The sequence below is a fragment of the Acinonyx jubatus genome, chromosome B4 (genome assembly GCF_027475565.1).
Source record: "Acinonyx jubatus isolate Ajub_Pintada_27869175 chromosome B4, VMU_Ajub_asm_v1.0, whole genome shotgun sequence".
NCBI lineage: Eukaryota > Metazoa > Chordata > Mammalia > Carnivora > Felidae > Acinonyx > Acinonyx jubatus.
Genome location: NC_069387.1, coordinates 86,362,459 through 86,383,159, shown reverse-complemented (window position 1 = coordinate 86,383,159; position 20,701 = coordinate 86,362,459). Strand labels below are relative to the sequence as shown.

Sequence of the window (20,701 nt, the reverse complement as noted above, 5' to 3'; positions counted from 1 at the left end):
AAAAAAACAAAAACCTCAAAATCCATTTGATTTTCTTCCTGTCCTTTGAGACTCTAGTCCAAAATGTTGTCAAGGCTTGATTTTCATGAATGGTTTACCAACTTTCTGGATTCCCTTTATAATGTAGGCTCTTTTCCTCTTATTACCCTGGCAATTTCCAGGCTCTCAAAGGCAGAGTTGGGATATCATTAGACTACGGTATGATGTGGAGTATGTTTCCCAATGCATATATTTGCCAAAAATGATTTTTGTAGTTTTATATTATCCATCAAAATATTCTTTACCCCATCATTACTGAAAATAAATTTTGACTGATAATTTGAATTTTACCATATACATTTTATCTTCCCAATTCTAATATTTAAAAACCTACTCATGTAGCTTATAAAAATTTAAATACACTTTTTAAATGAAAGTTTTGTTGTCTGAGCTATTTGGAAAAATTTTTAATACAGAGTAAATATAAATTGAACATTATCAAAAACATACATATCTAATTGAAATGTCCTACAACCTAACATGCTTATAAGAAAATTATATAGATTTCTCATTGGAAAAATCTGGTCACAAAACAATTTACTATAGTTCTGCATCTTAGTATGTAAGTCATCAAGGACATGTATGTACTCTCCTTCCCACCTCTCTACTATCCTCTGGCCCTTTAAGTGTCATTAAAAGAATTATTGGGGAATTATCCACATAATTATGTTTTCAAGAGAAGTGATTTCAAAGAAAAAGAGAAATTATATTTTATTGAGTAAAAAATACAAACAAAGGTGTCCACTATTCTTCTTTGCCTCCAGAAATGCAATTACTTTCTTTACAGTCTTACTCCTCTGAGATTTTAGAGGATGTCTGGTCCCATGCCCTAGTATATAAGAATTTTCCACATTTGTACTTTAAAAACTGAGTTAAAGAGAATGTGCTAATGTACACTGCACAAAGATCAGAAGCATACCAAGAAAGGAGGGTGGGAAGCTGGCAGTAATCAAGTGCACTGTCTATAAAGAACATAAAAATAAAAAGCAACTTGAAAGTTGACTTTTTATTTTCACCATACACGACTGTAGTGTCAATTCCTCTGGGGGGTGGAAGGTTCCAACTTGAATATGCCCCATCCCCACCCCTTTGGTAAGCTACTGGGACTCCCTTCATCTTCTCCCATAGTTTCCTGGCTTATTTTAAGATGTCCTCATCTCAATGAAATTAGTTGGTGACAAACTACTACCCATATGCAGAATCACTGGCTTTGGTAGTTACTGGGTTTCTTCTTGCCCAAATCAATGCTTTGTGTGGTTTCATAGTGCATTGCCAGGAAAGCAAGGATAAATATAGGACTGCTAAAAGAATAGACTATAGGAGAAAGCAAGATATTTAAGCAAAGTATTAAACTGTTGCTTTTGCTCAGAGATTAAAACTAAACTACAGGTGAAGAAAAAAGTCACGAAAATCAGGGCTGCATTTGCAGAAATATACAGAAGGGTGTACTTGAGTCAGATAAACAAGGAAAAAAATGCCATATTACACTTAAAATCAGTAATGAGTATACCACATAGTTTACAAAGCACCTTTCCATAAAATACATGATTTCATTTGGGATCTCAACAAGCCTGTGAGGCAGACACTGTAACAAAGTGGGAGGCAGTGCACATATCTGAGGGCAGAATATTGCCTCTATCACACAGTAATTGAATGAACTTGGGAATATCACTTAACTGCTTTGTACCTTGGTTTCTTCAAATGAAAAATGGTGATGATCAATGTCTGTCTCATAGCTACTGTGGGCATGAATGAGATAATACATATAACACTTTAATACACTACCTTGGTCTGGAGTAAATGCTCAATGAATACTACCATTGTTATAATTTTACAGATGAAGAAAGATAGTAGGGGAGATTAACTTCAAAGTCATATGACTACCAAGTAGAAAAGCTAATAGAATTCTAGGTTGGCTGCATTATTACCACCTTTATTACCTATGAATATCTACTTTTAATTAGAGCATGGACTAGCCTTTTGCACTGCCTTTAGTTTTTTTGCAGCTGAAAATGTAATTTGAGTTTGACAAATTCCATGGTATTATTAACATCCTTTTCTATTTTAAAACACTTCTTTTAGTGGGAATAAAAGTTAATCGCAGGCATTAAAAAGGAATGGTCTCTATGGACAGTTAGGGTGGAGACTACAATTTAGGGCTGGAAAAGTTAATTTGGTTTTTCTTTAAACCTCAGAAAAATGGAAAGTCTATTAAGTGGTAGACAGCAGAAAGACTGCAAGCTCTGAGTGGAGGGAGGTTTGTTTACTGCTATATCTCAAGACTACAGAATAGTGATTAGTAGGTGCACAAATATATGTTTAATGCATATTTTAAAAAACTCAACTTTAAAACACATCCTGAACAGGATTTGTTTAGCTGTGACATGCTTTCCTTTCTATTTTTTAACTATATGATAACTAAAAAGTCTATCATATAGTCACCTACCCACATAGAATTTTTATCAAGATTCAGAGTAAGAAATAAAAGACTTAAATAAGGCCTTAAATAGCTTTATTGAAATCTGTATAAATAAACATGCACATTTCAAATGTAAACTCAAGTGAACTCAAGTGCAGACAAAATTTTAACCTCTGTCATGCAGGAGGTTAGTTTACATTAAAAAAAAAAAAAAAGGAGAAAAGAAAAAGAAAAGAAAAAAGGAAAAAAACCAAAAAACAAAAAACAAAAAACAAACCCAAAGCAGCTTTTAAAATACCAGGATGAAAAACCAGCTTTAATATCAAGGTATAAAGCAAAGCCATGATCAACATACCTCATTTATCCTGGTCAAATGCATTTTTTTCTTTTTTACTTTTAAATGCTAACATAAATAAATAATTTACCAAAATGTGCACTCACAGAGTGAACTTTTATTTACAATACACAATTTATAATCTATTGTATTTGATTAGTTCAAGTGAAGAACATTATACTTTTTGCTTTAATAACAGTGGGACACAAAGCAATTTCTCAGGTAGTCGATATGTGAAATGTGCCCCAGCATTTAGATTTTTCTATTAAAGGCAGTATTGTATGCCAATCGACAATACATTCTTTCAACTAGATCAAAGGGAAAAAGCAGCAAATGAAAAATGTTTCAAATGTTCACACATATTTTTGGCATCCTGGATCCTTGAATGTGGTGAACTAAAAATCAAATTCAAGGTTTGTATACTTTATATACTATACAGGTTCTGACTCTAGAACATGCAAATGCCAATTCTCTTATAACAAGTTACCTTCTGAGAAAAGCTGTAAGGCTATGGTGAATTCCATCAGGAACACACAAAGAAAGTTAACAGACCTACCTTTAAAGCCAATTGTCCATTAATGATTTAAAGGCCAGTATATGAAAAAAAAATTCTCATCTAAGCTTGATGTAATTATTACTATGGACACAGAATACTATAAGTCTGTCCTTATATGTATTATAGCAATTGGAAGGGTTAAAGTTGCCAAATTACCAAAAAATGGGGTAGAGAAAAACAGACAGCAAAAATTTTAATTTTGGACCAACACCAGATTAAAGATATGCGTTTTAAAGCAAGTCAACAAAATTTGAATACTTAAGGAATAGATCTCAATAGCAGTAAAAAATACTTACATTTAACTGAAAAATGATTTTAGATGGAGTGTGAAATCTAGAACCTGTTTTTCACAGCGGCAGTAATATGAACATAACATTCTGGATTTTTAATGATTCTACAGAAGAAAATAACTTTTCCAAGATTGTTTCCTGTATCATGATTTGTTTTTTTAATAGGCCCATGTTGATTACCAGGGACAGATTTGAAAATTTGGTTTTCCAAGAATACTACTGCAGTATTTATGCCACATTGATACCGCAGCTAAATATCATAGTAATATATGTGGCAGCCTAATGCACATGAACTAGATTATCCAAAAACTAAGTTCAGCCATAGTTTTCTTGCAGTATTATTAGAGCAAAATAAATGACCAACATCCACAAATTTAACATCTGTCATCAATTAACTCACATCCAAAAAATTAAAGAAAACATAATTCATCAAAACAGCAGCAAACTTAAAAGGGATTTATTTGTGATTTCCTATATATATTTAGCTTGTAATTACAAGACTGTAAATGTATTAAGAGACAATTTCTGTTAAAGTTTTCATTGTGTTTCACTTCAAGTACTGCACAAGTTAAAATCTGATAAAGGATTTACATTCGGTTATCTGAAACTCCCCATCTCAGACTTTTGTTTAATGTGGTGGGTAACCTCATCATTTCATACCACCAGCAGGAAAGTCTCTCTTTTATGGCTTCTAGGACTTTCATTAGTTAGTGTGCATACAGTTTTCGTTTTCTATATCATTGTCATTATCATTGCTATCTTCATCACTTTCTAACGGGATGCCTGTGGCAGCTGAAGCACCTTTAGTTTCTCGGTCAAGAGGAAAAAAGCCAGTTCCACTGAAAGTGTCTTGTCTCTGGTAGAACAGTACATATGCTGCTTTGGACTGTTGAAACAAACAAAGGATGTCAAAATGGGCATAAGTCTCAAAGATCATATTAAGCACAGTATGGATTTTTCACCTGGTAACTGATTTTGGAGACAGGGCATAAGTCAAATAGAAAAACTGTACATGGACAAACTGTACATGGACAAACGGAACTTATTTAAATTGGTTAAATACAAGATCACTGCTATATATAAAGGAATAAGAGTCACTAGAATGAATATTTTTATTCTTTTAAATTAGCTAAACAGATGAATAAATGCAACTCTATCACAGATTAACCTAGTTGCTGCCACATGAAACAGTTCTATGTCTGCTTCCCTCCTGTGTCTAAGGAAAAGGGAAGCTTCTTTCTAATACTCATCCCTTCCCTCTCAGTTTGCTCCAGAGTCCAGCTTTTCCTGCTGCTTTCAGGGTACTGCTCCATTTGTCACCACTGCGTATATTTAGTGATTCCAATTGGACTTCTTGGCATAAAAAACACTCATGTCTCTTCCCATTATAAATCCCTCTCCACTCTACCACCTGCTCCAGCTGCCAGGCTATAGACAGAGCCACCAAATAATATCCATTTTTCACTCTCATGCAAACCCCTATATTCAGCATGATCTGTTGCGCCCATCATTCTACTGAAATTTCAGGCTTTCACTAGGGGCAATAACCTGCTGTAAACAAATTAAATGGATACTGTTTAAAGTTCTTTTATTCAGTCCCGCTGTAGCATTTAATGCTTTACTATTTTTCTTTCCTACATCAAACAATTTTTGGCTTTCATGACACTACTTTACCATAGATCTTCTATCTCCATGGTTGCGTCTGACTTTTTTGTGGGCTTAGTAAATCCCAACTTAAAAAAAAAAAAAATCATGTTCTGTCCCCTGCCCACCACTCTTTCTTACTCTGTATCTTCTCACCAGGTGACTCATTCAAACCTATGGCTTCAAGTATAAGACCAACAATGCAAAGTTATAACTTAGGCTGGTACTCACTCCTGAACTCATAATCTCATAAATCCATTTCCCTGTTGTTTATACAATACTACCACAACTTTATTTTTACTTGCTTACTTATTACTACTACCATGCTTTAAATTTAGAAATCTGTATTGCTGAAGTGACATGACAGCCTTGTTTTGCTGGAGGCTGTAATAGCCTGCTTCTTGTCTCAAATTCCAAATTTAATAATGTTCTATTGCTTAACAATCACCTATGATTCTCACAGTTTTTAAGAAAAGCTTTAAACTGTGAAGAATGTCATTTTTCTTGATCTGACTGCCATGTTTAGCTCTAGCCTAATTTCTGCCCCATATTCCTAACAGGTATTTCCTTTCAGTAATACCACATTGTTTGCTGTTTTGCTAAATACCATGTTTTATCATGCCTCCTTGCTTTTGTAGTACTGTTTCCTTTGCTTCTTTTGTTTAATTTTTCTATTTGTAGTTGCAGACTCAGGTCAAACACCACTTTATTATGCAAACTCCCCTACACTGGTCCTATCTCCTTACACCCCACATCAGCAGAGATAGCTGTCCTTTCTCCTTATAGCCAAGATATTTAATACTACTTATGATATAATTGGTAATTTACTTCTCTCTCATCTCTGGACTGTAAGCCTCTTTAAGTTAGAGATAGCGGTCTTTTAATCTTATTTAGAACTGAGTCCTACATGAAGAAGGTACTCAAATACTTGTTGACTAAATGAAGTATCATCATTGTTAAGATGTAAGGTAACATTAAATACATGTATTGTATAAAAACAAGATATATTGTTTATTTGAAGGCAAGATTAGGGCAGCACTGTCAAAGACATGTTGAAAGAGAATATAGGTAATTTCAGGATGTTCTGGCTGGGAGATTAAAGAGGAAAACACGATTGAAAAGTCACAGATGAGAGCTGAAATTAGAAGTCTAACTATAAACTGGAAATGTAATTAATTTAGGCACATACAGATTTTAAAAATATTAGCGTTCTAGTCTTTCTTTTATGTTATAGCTATAGGGAGATAAGCAACAGTACATAACACACACACACAAACACACAAACTTAAAATATCTGTAGAGAAACAAGTCAAAATTATTCCATATCTCTTCACCCAATGGTGAATTGGAACTATGCCAATAACAGAGCTCAGAAGTTTATTAATTTACTAAATTGAACAATATAAGTTGAAGACATTTAAGGCATTATGAACTCAAGAAAAAGCTGGTTTCTGCCCTCAACTGAAACTGGGAAATAAAGCAGTCAGTGCTCTGAACACCAAAAGAAAATCTCTATGTGGGAAATATGAGCTCCGTGCTCACAGGAGCAAATACTACATTTCTCACACTTCATAATATTGTGGTCAAACAGTAAAATTCATAGAAGGCAAACTTTAATAGAAAAATAAACCTTTATCAAGTGAGTGTTAGCTTTCTTCTTAGAATCAACTCATCATCCCTTCACCAATCAATATTTGATAATAAAAATATGCTCTGATGGGAAGCAAAGCAAATGCCAATATTTTGGCTCCAGCTGTAGCTGGTTAACTGATGTAAATGTGAATAGATGTTACTTCCTCATTTTTCTACTATTCAGAAGATATCAAAGTAACAGATACGCAAGGTTAATTAAAAAAAAATTCTCTAATTTGTTTTATCTAATCATGTAATTTTGAGTTTAAATGTTTAACTGTCATACAGGATAAGACTTTACTTTAAAAATCACAGGTATGGTAAGGAAGACCCTTAAAGGATTTTCTTGTTTTCTATATTAGTACTCTGATTTTAAGTAGTAAATGTCCCAAAATATCTGAGCTCATTTACCAAAGGAAGAATTTTAAATTCCAGTTTTCATGTTGAAAAGTACCAGAAAAAATTTCATGTTGCAATTTATGTTTATGTTAGTGGGCAGATTTAGAAGACAAATTTCCATTTAGAGGACAATTTTACATTTCTTTAAATCAGAGCAAGTCTCTCTTAACTATTAGAATGGCTAGAATACAGACTAGAGTGTTCCATTCCATGGGCATCTTTAAAAAAAAATGGATCTTGTAATTTTCAGGAAGTAAAAGACACACTTACCACAATCTGGTCTTCAGATGCAGTTGAGACACTACTGTCATCAAAGTAGTACCATTTTCCATCATCTTTATTTTTTGCGAAAGCAGTATCTAATGAAAAATATAATCACTTCTGTGACTGGAATGATCTATGGTTTCTGGGGGGAACCTGCAAATCTTTACAATCATCTATATAAGGAATACATACTAAAGCTGCATGATAATCATGTACACAAGGCCTATATTTTACACATTCAACTGATTCCATCGATTATAGGTTTTAGCATAATTTCCTAAAATCTAAATACCTAAGATGGTTTTCAAAGAAGTTGAAATCTGTGACTTTTTTTTTTTTAATCCCAAGGACAACAGAATAGATCTATTATTTTTTAGTGCACAGAATAACAATATGAATGACAATAAATGAGAATTAACATTTATGTAGTGCTTATTGCGGATCAGGCACAAAGCTCTGTACTTTACATGTATTATCTCATAGAGAAGGTATTATCTTATTCTTTTTCTAGTTTTAGAAATGGGAAAAGTGAAGCATGAAGAGAAATTTAATGTCCAAGGGTAAAGCTGTTAATTGGCTGAGTTAACATTTAAAGCCAGGTCTGTCCCTGACTACAGAGTTTGACATTTCAAACATAATTTAAATTTTGTATTTCAGTTATTTTTATAAATACTTACAAATTTTTTTTCAATAATACTATCCCAGTAATTTGTAGTTTTTACACCAAAAAACAAAAGTACTAAGCAAGAGAAAAATAAAAAGTGATTAATCTGTAAAATTTTTAAAGATTCGCTTTATCAGGGCACCTGGCTGACTCAGTTGTTTAAGCATCCAACTCTTGATTTCAGCTGAGGTCATGATCTCACAGTTCGTGAGATCAAGCCCCATGTCAGGCTGTGTGCTGACATCACAGAGCTTGCTTGGGATTCTCTCTCTCCCTCTCTGCCCCTCCTTCACTCACACTCTCTGTCTTAAAATAAACTTAAAAAAAAGTAAAGATTTGCTTTATCTTTAAAAGTAAAAAAAAAAAAAATGCTCCCTCTCACATCCTAGGCTTTATATAAACTATCTAATAACCGAGGAAACAAAGTTACAAAATGTCCCCCAAACAATTATCTGCTGTCATAGCTTCTAAAAAGTGACACCTTATAGGCTATATCTTCTGGATAATTCTACACCTCACAAAACAAAATTATTGCTCTTTTGGGTGGATCTTAATGTGGGTTGTAAGTTTGTCAATTGAACTGAATACCAATGCACCCACAAATTAAAAGGAACATATTGCCAGGCTGAATAAAAAGACAAGGTCTAAGAATAAAATGGTTTATAAGAGACAAATCCAACAAAAAGGCACACAGAGTTTGCAAGCCAACTGATACCAAAATAAAAAAAGTCAAATACTGGTAAAAGGAATGAAACAAAAAGAGCTACCCATTTTAAACACAAGTGCAACTAATAGTGCAAAACAACTAATAAAGTAAAAATAGATAAATCAACATTTTAGTAAGAATCCTGACAAATTCCTCCCAGAAATATAACAAATATATCAAAAATAACCAGATAGTAATGATTTGAATACAACTGATAAACAAGTTATTAGAAACATATAGAATTCTATGTCTGAATGAGAAATATATATATTTTTCCAAGCAAACATTTAAGAAACAGACCCTGTATTAAGTTAAGGCACATGGAAGCTTTAATAAACTAACGATTAATATAATACAGGCAATATAACCAATTGTTCTGTAATAAAATTAAGACAAAAGGAGAGCTTTAAAAAAACTATGTTTTGAAAAGCAGACCATATGAGGTGCCTGGATGGCTCAGTCAGTAAGCATCTGACTCTTGATTCTGGCTCAGGTCATGATCTCATGGTTTCTGAGTTCAAGCCCTGTATCAGGCTCTGTGTTCATGGTGTGGAACCTGCTTGGGATCCTCTCTCACCCTGTCTCTCTGACCCTCCCCTGCTTGTGCTCTTGCTCTCTCTCTCTCTCTCTCTCAAAATAAATAAACAAACATTAAAAAAGTAAAAAGAAAAGCAGATGATTAAACGACCTTAGACTAACTGGAAATCATAAAGGAAATTAAAAACATATATAGAATTTAAAGTCAATGAAAATACTACAACTCAAAATTTACGGAATAAAGCAGTATTTAGAGGGAAATTTAGAGCTTTAATTATAGCCTTCAAGAGAGCATGGAAAAAAGTGAAGCAAAAGGTAATAAAGTATTCAAACCAAAAGTGAAAAAAAGAGGAATGGAGCAAACTCAAAGTAACAAGAAGAAAATATAACAAAGTGGGGCGCCTGGATGGCTCAGTTAAGTGTCCAACTTTGGCACAGGTCATGATCTCGTGATTTGTGGGTTTGAGTGCCTCACTGGGCTCTGTGCTGACAACTCAAGAGCATGATGCCTGCTTCGGATTCTGTATCTCCCTCTCTGTCCCTCCTCTGCTCATGCTCTCCATCTCTCTCAAAATAAATAAAAAAATAAACATTAAAAAAAGAAGAAGAAAATATAACAAAGAAATCAGTGAGAAAGAATACATTCACATAACAAAAAGAAAAATTTAATAAAGTGAAAAGCTAATTCTTTGAATAGATTAATAAGATAGACCTCTGCACCTAGAGAAAAGAACGAAAAAGGGACAAAGACATCGCATAACTGTATTATATATAACGACTCTCAAATAAAGTGGAATACACAGATACATTTTTAGAAAAGTAGAAAATGCCATAATGCATACATCTTGGGGAAAAGAAAAGTGAATAGACTTCAATAATCATGTCATAAATAGAAAAAACTATGGCTATGTAAAAACTACATAAAACCAGATGGTTTTACAGGTGAATTCTACTAGACTTTCATGAATAGTTAATTCCTATACTATACTATCTGCTTTAGGATGGAGAAAAAAACTATCCCAGACTGTTTTATTAGGACTGTAATCTTGATTCCAAAGAAAGAATATAAAAAAATTACAAGACCATTTCACTTATGAATGAAATCTTAACCACTCTAAATAAAATTAGTTAACCAAATTCAACTGTGAATTTAAACACAATTTTAAGTAAACAATTAATTTCTAAACAAAACAAAACAAAACAAAACAAAACAAAATGTTAAGTAGGAATGCAAAGATGGTCCAACAGAAAAATCTATCAGTTGGAGAGTGTGGACTAGTATAACTGTCCTGGAGAGCCATCTGGAAGTACCTAAATACTCTGTAACTCAGCAATCTCACTTCTGGGTATGTTGCTCAAAGAAATTCTCACATAGGGCACCATAAACAACGATTTTTATCAGTCCTGTGGTGTTAGAAAGTTAAACGCAATTTGGATGTGGACCATGAAATGAGCACAGAGATAAAATATGGTAGATCTAAGTCCTAAGTGGTTAGAAGCAATTAGCTAAATGGACACAAAGTAACATAGAGATGTCTTATGTGTTAAGAGAAAAATGTAAGATCTGTAACATACTGCACCAACCATGTAAAAACTAACAATGACACATGATTTATAACACATACATCAAGCATTTTAGAAAGGGGAAGGGAAGGAGAATGGAAATGGACACGAGTCCTGACCATGATGTCCCTTTACATTAAAGTGAAAGTATGATTAACTCAATACTTTACTCCTGATGTTAAAAAAGGTTCAAAAGCTAATTCATTCATTAGTCAAATTTACTGGACAACTACTGTATGTAAGACACGTTTTATATTTCCCCTTTAAAAAATTTTTATTTTAGAGAGAGAAAGGACACGAGTGGGGGAAAGACAGAGAGAGAGTCCTAAGCAGGCTTCATGCCCAGTGCACAGCAGGGGGCAGAGATCATGCCCTGAGCCGGTATCAAGAGTCAGACACTTAACCAACTAAGCCACCCTGGCCTACTGCCCCCCCCCCATCCCCGCTTTTTTTTTAGAGGCTCCAGGTCCCAATGTGGAGCTTGAATTCATGATCCTAGATCAAGAATCACATGCTCTACCAACTGAGCCGTTAAGCACCCCATATTTTCCCTTTTAGTAGTAAATATCTTAAGAAAAAAAGTCTGCAGTTATCAAGCATCATAATTTTAGCAAAATGGTAACTGTCAACTTACAGTGTCCTCCTCCCATCCCTCCATAGTGGTTTGAAACAGCAATCAAATTATAGCGGCAAGGACCTGCATTTGGATTAATTAGGAATTCTGACATATCCAGGTCACTGTTTAACAAAGAGATCAAATTAGTTTTGTTTTCTCTAAATGTCATGAATTCTATTCTCTGTCAATGTTGCTTGACTCTCATTTATATAAAAAATAGCTCTTTCACTAAAGAAATCACTAAGAACCAAAGAACTGTAAAACAAATCACACAAACACACACCCTCTGAGATGTGAACATTTTGGCAAAATAATTCTTAAAAGGTTGGGAATTTCCAAATTCTCTACTGAATGCTGTTATTCAGATTAATGTTTTTGTGCTAATACATTTAACTTTCAGTATACTAGTAAAATAGTCATCACCCTTTACCATCTGGACCCTTTTAATTTTTTAGATTTTTGAAGTCATTTTTAGTAATTATTTATTTAAGGAAGAATAAAACAATAGTGAAAACAAACTTTCACAGAAATTTTATAATAATGTAGATATATCTAAACCCAATATTTATTCTATTTTCCTGGTTTTGATTATCTATATATCCTGAGTAGGCAACATTCTTTGAAATGCAACCAACTGTTTGTAATCTGTCATGCACAAAACTGTAACATGACCATTTTATAGCTTATCATTATTCATTTTTGGGTACTTGTGTCATCAAAAAGCAATAATGATCCTAAATTTCAAATATATCTCTCATAGATTCTAGATTATCATTACTGCTGGTTCTTCTTATACTTACACACTGTTAAAATGTTATATTTTTGAAAACTTTGATGATTCATAATTAAGGACAAAATTGCCATTGGTTTCTGGTAAAAAGCTGCAAAACATTTTTAACTTTATAATCAACAATCAGAATAAGCAATCCAAAGAATGTTTTCAATATTACATCATCTATTTACTTCCAGTCATCTAGTACACACACCTGCCTATGGCAGTTGTCTACTTATTAACTGTCTCAAACTTGTGGTGCATAAATATCATAAAATATAGAAGAATACTATCGATTTTCTTTTACCAAAATGGGAGAGTGCCAAGTTATTGCTGTAAAATGTTATGTGATGAAGTCCTTCCTGGACCACGTGAATGAGAATACACTATTTCATTTTTGTCCTTATGAATGCTCTATTAAATTTAGGGAAAGCTTAAAAAAAAAAAAAGACTACAGAGATGCTGTCTCCAGACTTTTTAAAAAAGTGATGTAATACTCTGGACAATGCGATAAATAAACTGAAGTATGACACAACAGGAATGACTGATTACACTACTGTGTCATCTTTTTAAGCAATTACATTATTCTGTTTCACATTATTCCAGTCTTCTTTAAAAAGCATACCAAGGAATAACTGATGATTAATGATGAAATAATTCCTAGGAAAAACAAAATCACTAAGATCCCACAGAGTATCTTAGATATATAAACAGGGCCCATGAACCCATATGATAACGTAACATAAAATTACTTTTATTTTGTTGTTCAAAAAGGTGTATTTTCTTTTTGTACTTTGAAAAATATCTAAAAAGGAATAAAATTGTTACTGATCCTTACAAACTGCTAGAATGACTCACAAATACTGGACCTGATGCTACCTTATGTTTATAAAAACCTACAGCTGTCCAATGCTGATAAAGCACAATCAAAACTTACTTGATGGGAAAATCAACTAATGTATCCAATTTGTCTCTCATGTATCGACTATAAGAAAATCGTTTGAGATGTACCACAAGTACTGGAGGCAGGGACCATAAATCCAATTTCTTTGTGGCTTGCTGATGTTCTTTACAATTTGGACAATACCTAAAAATAAAGAGAAATCTTTAAAGCTTGATAGAGGTAATGAAAATAATAATTAAAAAATGCTTGGAAAGTTCTTTTATTCAGTACACCTAATATATACCAGACTGATAAACTCCTTTATCATTTTTATCTTCAAAAAAATCAGATAATGAGATAAATTAGTATGTAAATAGGTATCAAAGAAATGATGAAGGCTAGATTATTTACATTTTAGTATGCTAAAAGAACACAGAACTATGTTGAGAAATAAGCATTAGAAAATCTTAATACTTCTGGGCTCTAATGGAATTAAAGCACCACAAAACGTATGACTTTCCTAAAAAGGTTTCTATCAAAATGGCTGCACAGTAAAAAAACTCTTGGGAAAAAGTAACTAAAATTAATTATCCATTGTAAAACAGCTATTAGAGAGAATACAGTAATGAGATTAGAGCTTAACATTGTAATAATATTTTTAAAGACATTTTAATCACTTTTAACAGACTATTATCATATAAAGAAATGCTTATTATTTAAATTATCAAAGGGAATTTAGTACTTTTTCAACTTGATATATAGCACATACCTTAGTATAAATCCTTAAAACATAATTAGAAACATTTTTTAACTTTGTCTCTTACCAGGGATCTTCAGCACCTAGCTTTTCTTTTGTTGTAAAAAGCTCAATGCAATCTTTTAATTTCACAAAGGGTTTTTTAGGAGGTTTATATTCCACACTTTCATGTTTTTCAAAATCCTAAAGAGAAGTATTTCTTGAGTTAAGAGAACAAATGAAACAAAACTCATTTTAGTGATACCATCTTACTATGAGTAGTAATGAAACACTCCTAAACTTTCTCAGAAGAATTATAAAGCTTTTTTCAGCTGAGATTTACACACGTCTAAAAAACTTATGATTACACACCTACATGGATGATTGAAACTGTTAATAGAAAGCATGTTCGAAACCAACAAGCCTTTTCTAGTCTATAACCAGAAAAATAAACACATCTGGTAGCAGCAAAGAGTGTAACAAAACAGTATGATCAACATGGGAATGAACGATGACTTACCTCAGCGGCATTTTCATCAAAATATCTTTTTTTCAAATCAGGATCCCAATCCAAAGCAAGAAAAGATCTTTCTAAGATGGAAAACATATTTCTCCTTTAAAACTTAATATGCTTTCGTGTTAAAATCAACATATTTTAATATTAAGATATATGCCAGAATAAACAAATAGCCATCTTTTCTACTTGCACTAGGTGATCAGGATAAATTGCTATTTCCAAGCCATTAAAATATTTAAGCAGTTAAAGAAAAAAGATACAAGACTTAAGAATAAGTCCAACCCCCATTTAATAAACAGTGATGTGTTTAATATACTTAGAAATTAAGACTTTTCATTCAAGATTTTATACAGATAGGTAAAGGTTATTTCCCATGACTGTTGCATTTCATAGTTTTCACCTAAAAAAAAAACACGGTTTGCTCAAGTTCAGTGTTCAAGCCATTTTTCACACTTACCATCTAGTCTAAGCTGCCTCTCGTCAAATCTTATATGCCTGGTGTCATCTTTGATGTAGTTGATATCAGTATTGCCTAAATTGTTGAACTGGAATGTAAATAGTCTTTTTTTGTGTCCCGTGAGTTGACTTTTACAAGTTTCCTCAGTACATAATCCATTTTCAGAATCATTATCTCCTCCAACTGAATCTTCAGACTGACTGTTTTCATTCTCGGAGGGAAGTTCTTGATCCTGGCTGGATTCATCATCTGGTTCATCTGTTTCCATCTCACCTAATTTTAGACATTAGAAGTCTTTAAATAAACCCAACGCTACATTTCAAAATTAATATTAACATTATTTTTCCCAGCTTGAAGATATTTTTCAGTTCCTTAATCCCCATCTTCTTTTTTTCTGAGGCAATAATCCAAGTGAAAGGTGTTATAATTTAACAGGAAAGTCTTACTTGGTGAGCCTTCTTCATGTATGCCATTTGGGCCGTTCCCATTAATATTTTGGTCCTTACAGCAGTGTAGGGATCCTTCGGTTTCTTCGGTTTCAGTAGATATTTTGACATACCGGCTTAAATAAAATCAGAAATCAAATTTAAGTTCTATGAAGGTAGAAACCTTAAAAAAACATTTTCCATTCCTTCAGTAAAACATAACTTTTTAATGGAGTAATGCTGGTCTTATACTACATTCAAGGATAAATTCAAACTCGGGATCTAGCACCATAAGTGCAAGTCACTAATCATTTCTGTTTTGGTTGTCTATATAAAAAGAAAGACAGCAATTTGTTACTTCTAGGGTTTTAACATCTTTCTATGCTAAAAGTTTGTGGCAAATAATTTCTTGACTTAAAAAAATTATTATATAAATATCCACATTTAGATGATATGTATTATTGCCAAGATTACTTATAACTCTATAATATGATCTTTATGTATGGGTTCTGGGATTGTAACAATTCAAAGAGGTATGCAAGAAAGAATACTACATGTCAGTTAAAAATGATAAAATAAAAGGGATCAAATGGAAGTCTTGATTATATTATAATTCAAATCAAGGTTTTAGGAAGACAAAAAAGGGGTTGCCTTAAAATACCATCAAGCATGAACGTTTATCCTTTTAAATAAAACCATCAGTACGAGTTCTTAAACTAGCAATGTGTTTAACAAAACGAAATATCTGAAATTTGTTTCAATTTTACAGTGCTGATATGACAAGTTCCTATTTTCTTCCAACTGTAAACTTCCGGTGTAAAACAGCTAAAAGAATTCACTTTCACGGTTTGAAATTACCTCAGTAATGTGTTTTACATGATTAAGAGACAAAATTAAACTATAATTTGATTTTTTAAGTTGCTACCTGTTTAAACAAAGTTGAGATAATATAGGGTTATCAAATTATATTCTGATAGTATGCTGCATATTTTTTATTAACTATTTTATTGTTTTGTCAATGAAGAACTGTCTGACACTTACCACATTCTCAAAAGCAGGAGATTATAGAGTTTATCTTCAGTGTTGTTTCGTGGTACAGCCATAAGAAAAGGCTGACCAAAAAGTGAGGAACCAGTATGGTGGGTATAACTTGAGTGTCTAAATTTTTCTCTTAGGCAAACAGGAATAATCACATGCTCTGTATCTTCTGTCCTATTGATATTAATTTCAAACCTGTAAGGACAAAACTGACCATAAACTCTGAAAACTTTTACGTTATTTCCTCTGAATTTTTCCCAAGTAATATTTTGCACAATGAATTTTATACTTACACATAAATATCATCCCGTTCCATAATACTACTAAGATTTTCATCCATAGCGAATATTCTGTGAAATCTATGATTGTATATATCAGTAACTATCATCTAAAAGGAAATAAATTTCTATTAATCTGGTTTTACATCACTGAAAAACTCAACTCCAACTTACATACTTCAAACCCAGAAACATCTTACCTTATCTGCAGGTACTCCTGACAAAGCAGACAATGCTGTACAAAGATCAAGTATGTTTCCAATTTTGGGGACAACCACTTTGTACTAAAAAACAAAAAATTATAATGAATTGATTACTTTGGAAAAAATATTTAGTAGTTGGAAATGACCTCATGTGACTTCCTCACATTCGCGTGGTATTTGGCTTACAGTGTCTGTCTCCAATCCTGCCGTCATCCTCGCCACCATTTTTCATTGGGATAATTTATCTTAGCCTTACTGTTTCTTGGCTCTTTGATACAAAGACCCACACTTACTTTCAACTGCAGTTCACTTCTTGCACCTTGTCATAAACTGGCTTCACCTCTGATATCTTAAACTCTTTTCATACTACTGACTAACCAACCACTACTTAATTTTCCTGGAAATTCATTTTTTCCTATTCTTGGCTTGCATTTAGAGCTCTAGTCCTTTTAATTCTCAATTTTCTCCAAGTTTACCAGCTTCCTACTGTCTTCATACACCTTCCATCCAGATCCCATATGACTGATTCATCACTTCAACTACTCTATTGCAAAACCTTTATTTTGTTATTCAGTTTTATTTTTGCTATACTTTCTTAGAGCTGTTTGGATATGCTGGAGGAACCTGACCAACTTTAGAGACTGGTTTGCAACAAATTCATAGTGCCCAAGTCTCAACAGATCCTTCAACAGTTGCCAGAAATTCTGTGCATCTCTTATTTGCTTTTTCTCTCATTTCTCTTACCATATAATTTACAAATCTCTCAAAAAAAAAAAAAAAAAAAAAAAGGAAACCAGTCCCTCATTGCTTTCCCTCTAAAAATTCCCCTCTAATTATCTTTCTCCTCTGCTTTCTAAATAACATTGTTAAAAGTAATGTCTACATGGACTATCTTAACTTCCTCACTTCCCATTCACTTAACAATCCATTCGTGGCTTTTGTCTTCATCTCTTTATTTAAACTGTAACCAAGGTTGTCAAACCCTGTTAGAGTTTGACCCTAGCCCTCTTCTGAATTCTATATGCTCTCTTTAGAGACTGTGATAATATATCCCAGTCTGCTTTGGCCAGTCCTGATTTAGTCCGCTGTCCTTGTATAATTATTAATAATGGCCCCTTTTATTTTTAAGAGTTCTGGTTTAGGTGATAGATTATAAGGTCATCCTAGCCTTGGGGATCTCATCCTTCTAAGATATTCACTATCATTTTCATAAACCTCACTACCCAATTTCTATCTCAAGAACAGACATCTCTTCTCTAGTCTAGATACATAAACTCAACACCTAATGAAAACTCTACCTAAATTTTCTTCATGCATTTCAGCATGTCCAGGACTACACATGATTTAAGTCATTATTAGGTCAACATATCCAATATTAAAACAGGTTTCTTCCTAAATCTTTCTTCCTATATATCCCATTAAAATAAATAACACCACTATTTCCTCAGTTTTACAACCCAGTAAGCTTGGCATCATCTTTGTATACTTGTAAACATTTTTGTTTCTTATACTCAACTGGTTCTTCAAACTGCCATCCTGACACTAATATTAAGAGTTCAAGCGCTTTTCATTTGTCATCTGATCACTGCAAAAACCTCTTACATGGTCTTAGTACATCTGACCTAAGCTTTTCCAATTCAATCTTTGTACTAGCTTGAATCTTCTTTCTCTAATACAAATCTGTTTAGTAACCTTCGATGGGTGCCCTAGCTTTTAAGATGAAGTCCAACTTCCTATCATGGTGTCAAAATTCTTTGTGAGCACTTACCATATTATCTACTTATAATTTCCAGAAGTGGGACATGTCCTCTTTCGCCTTTAGCTCTTTGTATATGCCAATCTCTTGGTCTACAATACCTTTATTTTCAGCTTTCACTTGTTTAAATCCTAATCATCCTTAAGGATTCAACACCGGCATTATTACCAGTTTGGGTATGTCACTCCTTCTATATACTCCTAAAGTACCTTATCATAGCACTTTTCACACTGCATGACAAACTTCTTGGGAACAAGAAACAGGAACACTTTTGTATTTCTAGGAACACTTTTGTATTTCTAGCACTTTGCAGAATCTTAAGTTCCAATACGTAATACATGTTCAATACAATTACTAATAAACTTCTATGACCTAAATCAACTTCGGTGATGGGAAAACTCATCAAGTAGGTTAACTCAGCTAATTTCCCTTTCCTCTCCAGCTGGTTAAAGCACATTGTTAATGAGGCTATCATTTTGTATTTGAGTTGTTACAGCCTCCAACTGGAAAAAAACCTCCCAATTCTTCTGTGCTGACCATGACTCCAACCTCTACAAATCTGTACTTTTGGTGAGAAAAAAAAAACCAAGTGAGAAAAGAGGTATACTAATGAAATTAATATTGCTGGAAAAATAATTTAAAATCCAAATCATGGGAGAATATTCAATACATGCCTCTGGGCTAATGTGTAATTTGAATGCAATCTGTCTCTACGTAATATAGATGATATTATTGGCATGGGAGAATACGGTCTTTAACAAATGTACTGTGGAGAAACAGAGTATATTCTTTTGTTGTGATCAATTTTTACTTATTGTTTTATGCTGCTCTCTCATTCCACTATACTCTTTGGCATATACTTGTAAACTTACAAACTAGAGAGGTAAGGGTGTAGTTTAGCATTGCCATGGTTTCCCTCCATTGAAAAGAATGTTAATTCTATACTTATTAAAGGATGTGATTTTAGAAATGTGAACACATCTCCCCTGGTCAAAAATAAAAGCGGGTCTTTACTGGCCTTCCTTAATATTCTTAGTACTACTGAATGAAATATTGACACGAGGGCATCAGGCTCATTGACTTCAGGAAGAAAACATAAAAGCAGCAGCAAAAGAAATAGGGGGAATTTCTACAACTGACTAGTCTCCACCACACTTTAATTACTTTGAATGAAAGGACTGTACTTTTATGATGAACACTTCATTTACTGTGCCCTTGCTGACAGTAAAACCAAACACTTTGACTAAATTAACGGTAAGACTGTAAATGCGTTAAAAGCAAATGTTTCATATTGATTTCATGACATTGTTATTAGCTGAATTGTGTCCCCTTAAAATTTATATGTTGAAGCCCTGACCACCAATGTAATAGCCTTTGGAGATGGGCTTTTAGAAAGTTTAGATGAGATCAAAAAGGTGGGTGCCCTTACAGATTACGTGCATACATGTGGTCTCTCTATGTAAACACAGTGAGGACAAGACAGAGTCTGCACTAGAAACCAACCATGCTGGCACTCTTGATCGTAAGACTTCTAGCCTCCAGAACCGTTTGCCAAACAGAGCTTTACACTCTCACTAGGCGTCCAACACATATTTGAATGAATAGAATTTTTGAATATTTCTCCATTAGGAATGCATTTCTGCAGAACTCATGGTCTAGCAGAGAAATGATAAAGTAAACCAAAGTTATAGGGAAATTTGGTTAAGTGCGGGAAGAGAATTTTAGGGGAACTGAAGGTAGAAGAGGAAGGAACTACTTTTGTTAGGGTGGGTCATGTGTCAGAAAAGGATTAATAAAGGGAGGAAATATAGTGCTTTGCTTCACAAATTTTAAAAATAATCCTATAATACTAGGCAATGGAATCAGGCTGACAACTGATATTAAGGCCTTTTTCAGGGCTCTTGAATTGAATAACCAGTGTTTGATACTCCAAACTGTTAGAAGATTAGAACATTATTGAAGCAAGTATTTAT

At 33.3% G+C, this 20,701-nt stretch overlaps 1 protein-coding gene across 6 annotated transcripts in view; it reads right to left on the bottom strand.

Moving 5' to 3' along the window:
* Positions 1-2,534: 2,534 nt before the first annotated feature.
* USP15 (ubiquitin specific peptidase 15) overlaps positions 2,535-20,701 on the bottom strand; it is a 117,582-nt gene continuing 99,415 nt past the window's right edge. For 5 of the 6 annotated variants that reach the window (XM_015079518.3, XM_015079519.3, XM_027071358.2 and 2 more), the window contains 11 exons: positions 16,970-17,053; positions 16,785-16,879; positions 16,495-16,686; positions 15,475-15,590; positions 15,029-15,301; positions 14,575-14,645; positions 14,143-14,258; positions 13,373-13,522; positions 11,682-11,785; positions 7,584-7,672; positions 2,535-4,524 (listed from right to left, as the gene is read on the bottom strand). In XM_015079518.3, the coding sequence (XP_014935004.2) occupies positions 4,342-4,524; positions 7,584-7,672; positions 11,682-11,785; positions 13,373-13,522; positions 14,143-14,258; positions 14,575-14,645; positions 15,029-15,301; positions 15,475-15,590; positions 16,495-16,686; positions 16,785-16,879; positions 16,970-17,053 (1,473 nt within the window). In that variant the 3' untranslated portion in view covers positions 2,535-4,341. Of the gene's footprint in view, positions 4,525-7,583; positions 7,673-11,681; positions 11,786-13,372; positions 13,523-14,142; positions 14,275-14,574; positions 14,646-15,028; positions 15,302-15,474; positions 15,591-16,494; positions 16,687-16,784; positions 16,880-16,969; positions 17,054-20,701 lie in introns of those variants that run through there. The other variant, XR_008300300.1, reaches the window with a different exon arrangement.